This window comes from Acipenser ruthenus, chromosome 8, assembly GCF_902713425.1.
Source record: "Acipenser ruthenus chromosome 8, fAciRut3.2 maternal haplotype, whole genome shotgun sequence".
In the NCBI taxonomy this organism is placed as follows: domain Eukaryota; kingdom Metazoa; phylum Chordata; class Actinopteri; order Acipenseriformes; family Acipenseridae; genus Acipenser; species Acipenser ruthenus.
The window spans coordinates 1,972,762-1,981,450 of NC_081196.1; the positions used below are offsets into that span (position 1 = coordinate 1,972,762).

Consider the following 8,689-nt stretch of genomic DNA (forward strand, 5'->3'; position numbering starts at 1 on the left):
TGCAGTGTTTTACCGAATGCTGTACTGTAGATAAATCAACAAACGGCAGGTCATGCTGTGTTTTGTTTACAGAGGCGTCTCCCTTCCCCCAAGAGAGCGACGTACAGTGGAAATCATTTGGTTAAAAGTAACAGGTACTATACAACATTCATAAAAAGCAGCCGTAAAGCAATCATGGTTTTTTGGTAACCTTGTTAGCAAAACTCGGACGCATTGAGCTGAAAAATTCAAATCCTTTACAAGTCAGCTCCATGTCGTGCTAACATAGGTTGATTTAAAACAAACTGCAAACCATGTTTTATGACTAGTATTAACATTTGTACCCATACCACAAAAAGATTAGTATTTTATACCCTGACCCCCCCCCCCCCCCCCCCCCCCCACAAAAAAAAAATGGGCCTACCTCACAGTGCTACTGTAAGAAGGTTTAAACTTAAAAACCAGCAAGTTATCTTAATTTCTTAACATTGTATATCTTTTGAAGAACAGTTTCCCCATGTGCAAGCGACTCCTTCGGAAAGGATTCATCGTTACTGTGAGAACGCATGATTTTATTTAAGTTTGTTTTCAGTACATTGATGCTAAGAAAGTGCTTAACTTAAAAAAACAAAGCAAAAAAAAAAAAAATGAAGTCTACAAAAATATAGCTTTACTTTTTTTTTTTTTGTTTTTTTCCCTTTAGGTTCTACCGTCCGCTCATTACAATGGGTTTTTAATATTTAAAACATGAATGCAGTATTTACAAAAGCTTCCATCTTCTGAGAAATGGTCTGTTGCGTTTGCCTGTCAATTCTGACGGGTATCGAGGACAGGCTGCCGGCAAATGGGACAGGTGGAGTTCTCTGACAGCCAGCGGTCGATACAGTGGATGTGAAACTCGTGGGAGCAGGGCAGTCTCCTCAGCTTGTTCCCCGCTGCGTACTCGTTGATGCAAACGCTGCAGGTTTTACTGAGTTCTGCCTCCAGGTTGCCTTCGCCATAGTTCCGGGTCAACAGATTGTCGATCTGCTCTTTGGTTAACCCCCTGGGGTGCTCATCATCCTCGTCATCGTTTAGCAGAAAGAAGTGCGCCAGGCGGAGGATGGGCAGCGTGCCGTTTTCAACCAGGTTGTTGGTGTCTCTGCTGGACTGCCTGCCCTCCCTGCTTCCTGAGCCCGGCCCCAACGGCTGGGTCCCAGCACTGACCCCCAGGGGCGCGGCGGGTTCAGCTTCAGGTTGTCTGCTTGCTAATGACACGCTGGACGCGTTGCTGTCATTGGTGTGAATTTGAAAGGAATTTGTGGTGGAGCCGTTGTCTACAGAACGGCCACCTGGGTTCCCCTCCGAGTCTGCCTCGGTCTCCATCAGGGAACTCAGCTCCCCGAAGCCGGTCATGATTTGCCGCAGGATCGACCGGAGAGCCACGGACGAGGGCTCCCCCAGGCCGGTCTCCGAGATGCGCCGCAGGGGGATCCGGATGGTGCTGACGTAGGTCCGTATCCCCGCCCGTTCTGAGCGGGATATAGTGCGTCGGAAGCCGCCGCTGTCACTCTCGAACGTCACTGTGTTTTCTGCCATGCGGACCCGGGAACGCGTCCGACTAGCAATGCTGTCCCGGTCTCGGTTCTCGCCAGGGCGGATCCTCCTCACCTGGAGGTCCAGCATGATGGTCGGGTGTCTCCTTACACTGGCTGAAGAGGAGCTGTTGGACTCAGCCTCCTCCACCACACCCTCTGGGGCTGCTCCTAGAGAAGGTGGCTCCACAGAAGGCGGCTCCACAGAAGGGCTCCCACTTTCCAGCTGCCCATCCTCACTAGCTGAGGCAGCCATTCTCACCGCTTCTCTCCCGCTCACTCTGCTAGGCCTCTGCTCTGCAGACGTGTCCAGACTTTCTTCCAACTGGGCTGCAGAGGCAGAGGCAGACGAAGAGGCAGAGGCAGCTGAAGCCGTGCTAGACCGACGCAGGGGTGAGCGACTTCTCCTGCTCGTAGAGCTCCGGGACCGCCTGCCCTGGGGGTCACTATCTTCGCCTGTCCTTAGGTTTATTCTGGTCCTAGTCCTGCTACTCCTGGGCTCCGAAGACTGAGAGGAACCCACCTGGCCTCCACCTTCCCGGACAACCCTGGGGCATTCCTGCCCTCTCTCTGGCCTCTGCTCGGCAGTCCTGCCCAACGGTCTCTGTTGCAAGGCACTTCTCAGCCTTCTTAGGGCTCTCCTGCCCGTGCTGCTTCTCAGCCTCCTCTGGGCGGCCGCTGATGACGGCTCAGTGATGTCAGTCCTCTGCGCGTTCCTCGTCCTGCCTGCCGACCTGGCTGCTTGGCGGCTGGGGTCTAGCCTGGTGGTGCTGTTCCTGGTGCGCCTGGCCGTGGTGCTCGTGGATCTCTGCAGCCTCCCGCTCTCGGTGGCGCCGGGCAGGATGGAGGTGTCGGCGGGCTGCTCGCTGCCGGAGTCGTAGCTGTGCTCGTGCTGGTCGTGGTTGATGTTGATCTCCAGGCTGAAGCGGAACTCCCCACTGTTGGGATTGGTCCGGCTCACGGCTCGCCAGGTCTGGTTGCCGCTCTGCCCACTCCGCGTGGCATTGCCTGTGCGGCGGAACGTGTTGAGCCACTGCAGCAGAGAATCCCCGTTAGAGCTCTCCCCGGAGGCCTCAGAACCTGCAGGAAAGAGAACACTAAGGGTTTGTATTGCGCTGAAAAAATAGACATAGTGAATGTAGTATCTGGGTGATGGCAAAAAGGTTTATAACCCTTATGAGGTGGTACATTATCAGAAGGCAAATCAATGTGAATTTTAAACATCGCTTTCTGTGTTGGCAATCCACGTTAGACTTTGAATGGATTGAAAAAGGTTTGATAAAAAGAAATTGCTGACAAAAAACAAGAATATGCAGAGATATTTATCCAAGAGTGTTGATGCATAAACTACAGAAATGTGTAAATAAAGAAATCACTTCTTATAAGTAACTGAGAACCAATGTTAGAACTACATTTCATAAGCAACTGTGACAGAGCAGAGGCTCTGCACATGTGCATGTGTGTGTTTGGGGCGGGCGGCCATCTTGGATCAGCCACCCACTGTAAATTGGTTAGGGGTAGTTGCTTAAATGTTTAATTGATTCATTTATGAGACAAGTGTGGAATGTGGCCAGTTGGGAACAGAATTATTAATGTCAATTAACCCCTGGCCACACCCTATAAAAGAGAACAAAGAAATGCTTGTTTGGGAGATGGTTCAGTGAAGGCGCATGCCAAGCCTGAACAGTGTTAGACAGGTTAGTTCATGCAGCGTGATAGCCACAGCTTGGGTTTATTTTTACTTGTAGAAACCTTGTGTTTGTTTTGAATAATAAAAGTGTGCAAAGCAGCGCTATAACTGCAGCTTCTGAGTCTGGGTTCACCAATTCAAGAGTGCAGACCAGCCTTGATCCGAGGGCTCTACCACAGCAAAACGAACTGAAATACCTGTATATAAGGATCTTCTGGTTTATTAACAAACAAGAAGTTTTGAGAATGTGGGCTTTACCATTAGATAATACCTACTGAACTGTGTTAGGTCTGATGCCAAGAAAATAAAGTATAGAAGCAGCGAATTGCTGTTTTATCCCTAAGCCAGTAGCTCTTGTGTCCGATATCATGTTTTATAGTCATAAAAATGCCTCACCTCTGTTAATATCCTGTTGGACAGCTTCACTGTTTTCTGCTCTTGGCTGAGATGACAGACGCTCTTTGGCACCATCCAAGCGCTGCCGTAGTTCCTGAGCAGTGATTTCTCCTACAGAAAGACAAGGGAATTTTCAGGGTAGGGGTACCATTGTTTGCAAAAAAAACAAAAAAAAAGAAACCAAAAATGTGCTAGTCATGTAAATCAAATCTACTGCATCTTCAAAACGTGTAAACAAAGGATAGGCAGTTTCTGGATTCAATACGTTTTTTTTCTTTTTTTTATTTTAACTGAAACTTTAAAATGGATTGAAATTGGCATGCTCAAATGACAGGAACATGAACGTCAGTGACATACTGCACACCCCCTGCCTCAGCTTCAAATACAAAATAAAGAGCTTCCAGTATTGTTCAAATGGAAATCATCCTGACCTACTGTAACTGTGCAGCCCTCCGGATACATTGCTCCATATACTCCTGTATTCTGATACACTCAGTAACTTGTCCTACAGAATGTCCTTTGCAATTCTTGTCACAATCTGATAAGCGTTTCACTAGACATACGTCACATTCTAAATATACCAGTATAAAGTACATTCAGGCACCTTGTCCATACCCCTCTTGTAGTGCGATCTACTTGAATTTTATGTTCAATGACTTTACTGAAACAGATGTCTAAGTTTGAACAATATTAGTCAAGAGGTTCTCAAGACATCGCCTACATTGACATTACAATTCATAAGACAATAGGGCAGTGGTTCCCAGGCCAGTGTTGTTTAAAAAAACAAAACTAAAAAAAATCTACGTCTTTCTAATCTGTGCTGATTCTGCTGCTTGTTTTCACTGTTCAGGAAAAAAAAAAGTAATCTGTCTCCAGCCTTTTCACTCCACATAAAAGTAGCGCACTGAATTCAACATTTCTAACTCGGTTGGAATGACTAGTACTTTTCATTTTCAACAATTTAAAGTATGTGCTACAGTGTAGCCAGGATATCCCTATTATTTCCATATTATAAGTTTTTGGAGAGGTTAGCTGCATAGTAACAGAAGTTAATGTGAAACAAAGAGAGGCTATATTTATATTTCTGAACTGTACCGTAGTGTGAATGATCGATTTCAGCTCTACGTTATTATAATAGGGGTTTATTCAGCCAGGTTTAATATCTTATAAGACTATATACCAAAAGGAAATTCTCTTAACACTGCTTCTGGAAATAATGTGCACAGTCTGTTCTTGACACCGTCATATTTAACCAAAACAGGAATTGACGAATCTCAGCCACCTTCTAAGAAAATAATGCCCGTGTTATAAATACAATCCAGAACATTCAGGTATTTACATGTACTGCCTCGAGGACGACCCAAAAAGCCCTGGTGCGTTATTTGTCAGGAGGTTTTGTCAAACAAAGCTCTTAAACCTGCAAAACTGAGATGCCATTTATCTACAAAGCATTCAGAATCTGAAAAAAGAAATGGAAACTTCGCCATCAGCAACTTTCAATGCGCAACATGGCAACATTTCATAATGAACTGGTAGAGGAGATTCAAGCCCAGGGATCTCATTAAGTTAGGCAAGTTATATAAATATTTTACTTTCTATGTGTACTTATACATATACACATACAAATGAGTTTAAAAATGCTGTTGTGAAAAAATGCGTGGCAAATGGTCAGTGGGAAATATCCAAACACCAAGGTTGGGAAGCACTGCAAAAGGTTGAATCTTTGTTGACATATAATTGTGATACCCTCTCCTGCCCACCACCACCAGGAATTTGACCACTGTGGCAAGTGAGACAAATAATGATACCCATTCTGCAACAGATATAATGCTATGAATGAACAAAGACATTCAGATGCAAAACAAAGTGTGAATTATACAAAACAGCTTGGAAGTAAGTAGTAAGAGAACGTACTGCATTAATAACTGCAAGGTAAAGGCTGCAGTTTTTAGACATCTAAATTTCTGTAGACAAGCGCTGCACTGTAGAGGCCTTTGTTTTTGTGGCTTTTAACTGGAGCTCTAACAGTTTGGAATACGGACCAAGAAAATTCACCCTCGTCTCTTGATGGAGAAAGTAATAATTACAGCAATTGACAGAGAAATTTGAGCGGATATTTTGTCTTTGTTTGAACTAAACAGTGTCTCACAGAGAGATCTGAGCTCACACCAGAGCACCGTCATATCAATTTTTGCTTTAAACATTTGGGATCAGATACAGACTCTCAGTGAGCACCTTACCCCACCCAGGGATGAAAATAAGACTCCTATTGCATAGCAGTTCACCCATTGCAGGTTTTACCACAAGCTTGATTAGCCATAGCGTATATAGGTAACAAGCTCAGGTGTGTGTCTTATTAAACTCCTAGTAAAACCAGGAATGGATCAAACTGCTCTGCAACGGCAGTCTTTATTTCCATCCCTGCCTGTATGATTAGTGTGATGGGTTCAGGTCTAGCGAGCTCCTGTGTGCAGTACTCAAAAGCTCGTCCCTGTGGCTGGCCCTGGCCTGTACCTGGGGTGCCGAGGAGGTTGCTGTCCCTCATGAGCCGGTAGTCCTCCTCGCTCAGCTCATTGATGAACTGGTAGTAGGCCTCCTCCCTGTTGAGCCGCTCCTGCTGTCTCCGCCGCTCGTCCTCGCTGTGGCTGCGCTCCTGGCTGGGGGCCTGGCCTCGCTCCGGGCCAGAGCTGGGAGGGTCCATGGTGCAAGGGAAACTCTTCCTGCTGCAAATATGCAATCAGGGTCAGGGTCACTGCCTGTTTTATTCAATTCCAATTCCTTTTTAAAATCAATTCCCTAATTCCAATTTCTTCGAAGGAATTGCAAATGATATTTTAGAGACTAGAGCTCCGGGACTGCCTGCCCTGGGGGTCGCTATCTTCGCCTGTCCTTAGGTTTATTCTGGTCAAATAATAACTGTTGTGATTGTCTAGCTGCTTTAATTTGAAGCCAATTCAACTGACTCACAGTGACTTCAGTTTAAGTCACTTGTTTAAGTAAACTGAGAGACCCAGTTACTAACTGCAATTTTGATCAATTATGTCTTGGAATTGATTAAAAGGGAATTGGAAATTGATTTACAGGAACTGACCTCAACCCTGCATGCAATCACATATCAGACACACACTTTGGATGCTGAACAAGATGTGTTTTTGCTCTGTTATTCAGGGTAATAAGTGATAACAGATTTGTAGATCAGATGCTGTTTATTGGATTAACTAGGATGTAAAATCGCTAGCTTTAAAGAACCCAAAAGTCTGTTCTTTAGACTTTGGATAATGATGATGATGATGATGATGATGATGATGACGGTCAACCCTATTGGTTTTTCTAATGTACTGATGTACTTACCACCTACAGTGAAATTGTTAAACATCAAAACAAATCCAACTGGAGCAGATGACAAGGATGGATATGATGCTCACACTACTGCATAGCAGTGTGGTCCATTCCAGGTTTTACTATTTGTCTACCAAATACTGGTAAGTTATGGCTATTTAAACTGACAGAAAAAAATGGAACGGCTCAAACTGCAGACTAATGAGCATCTTATTTCCATCACCAAAACAGGCTATACAATAATGTAATAAAGAAACAGCAATGGCAATTCAAGCCTCCCCAACACACCCTTGGATGTCGCAGGGTGTTGCTGAATGTCAATTAATCTTAATAAAAAAACTGCAACTATAACGCCCATAATGAGCCAACATTTAAGCAAGCCGAATAGCCAAAAATGAACCTAGAGTCGTTTATCGGGTACACGGGCAGACCAAGCAGGTTTTCAAACGTGATTCTGTGCTGACAGCATTGCGTACAAAATATATATTTGGTAATTCGTCAAAATAAAAATACAATACATCTATCTATACATTGAAGGCAATGTATGTCAGTAACTTGAGTTCTGTCTTGTATCGCACAAGTAATGCAGTTTATTGAAAGAATAGATTTAGACTCCGGGTCTACCATTTTCTCACTGACCGAGTACTGTACAGCCTACGCTAGGCCCTAGAAATAGACAGGATTCAGGAACACTTGAACAGAACAGCGTGTCCGACCAATCCCAAGCCGGGAGAAAGACGCTGACAGCTGGAAGAGCCAAACGGCTGAGGCGGGAGGCGGGACAAACAACACAGAAACTCGGCCTCACTCGACAAAAAAAAAAAAATATAATAAAGCCAGACAAAAAAAATGAATTAAAAATAGACAGCTTTCGGTGCCGGTTTTTTAAAACACACTTTCAAAATGCAAAAACGCCGTTAACAGGTCTCGGACATGGCTCCATTCTTTTATGAGCAGAAAGCTTTCGAGAGTACAAGTTTATTTACGTGAGGAAAACGCATTTGTATGGTAAGACTCCATTACATACCGAGGTACGTTGCGCTCCCAAACTGTTGTATTATTTCAGCCCATTCTACCGTGTGAGTATCTTATAACCTGCACGGTAAACCTATTAAGAGGCCTGATAAAATGACAGTGCGTTTTAGAAACAGCTTTGTACCTGAAACAGCAGTCGCTATGGGTGACACCTCTCCCGTCTGCTGTCTGGAAATAAGATGGGAACACTGTGCTGCAGTAATCACTGTCCTGCCTCCCAACGCGGTGCGAAGTACAAGAGTTCCCACTCTAAAAACTACAGATTCTTCATGGACATGGGACCTGCCGTCATAACATGTATTCAGCATTTAATCACAGATACATAATAATCTTATAGAGTGTGCCCTAATTGTGGAGCTTGCCAGTAAGAAATAATCTGATTTGTCTAATGTAGCTCTTGAGTACAAAAGCTGGAGAGAAAAGATAGATTCAACAAAGCGGGGAATCCTTTCTGTTGGATTCCAGCACGGATGTTTTTTCCCGCAAATTCTTTGAATTCATTGAGCTTGGGAACACTTTGCACCGATTAAATACTTTTTTTTTTGTCAGTTTCAATATTTTGTTTTATGTCTCTGGTGCTAGTTCTATGATTCAATGTGCATTACGTCGCCGTTATCCCATTGATCCTAGTGTAATAACACAGTAACTGATCGTGTGTGCGGTGCAGAGAAATTCA

The 8,689-nt window shown here is 44.4% G+C and overlaps 1 protein-coding gene across 2 annotated transcripts; it reads right to left on the minus strand.

Annotated features, from left to right (window-relative positions):
- Window positions 1–371: 371 nt before the first annotated feature.
- LOC117407469 (E3 ubiquitin-protein ligase RNF6-like) lies at window positions 372–8,473 on the minus strand. Of its 2 annotated transcripts, none has more exons than XM_034012541.3 (4): window positions 8,138–8,473; window positions 6,154–6,362; window positions 3,640–3,750; window positions 372–2,633 (listed from the first exon to the last, which is right to left on the minus strand). In XM_034012541.3, exons 2-4 carry the CDS (start codon window positions 6,338–6,340, stop codon window positions 787–789), a joined length of 2,145 nt encoding a protein of 714 aa, XP_033868432.3. In that variant the 5' UTR covers window positions 6,341–6,362; window positions 8,138–8,473; the 3' UTR covers window positions 372–786. The 2 variants fall into 2 exon arrangements, with proteins under 2 accessions (XP_033868432.3, XP_033868433.3); XM_034012542.3 differs by having other exon boundaries at window positions 8,006–8,140.
- Between the last annotated feature and the right edge of the window lie 216 nt (window positions 8,474–8,689).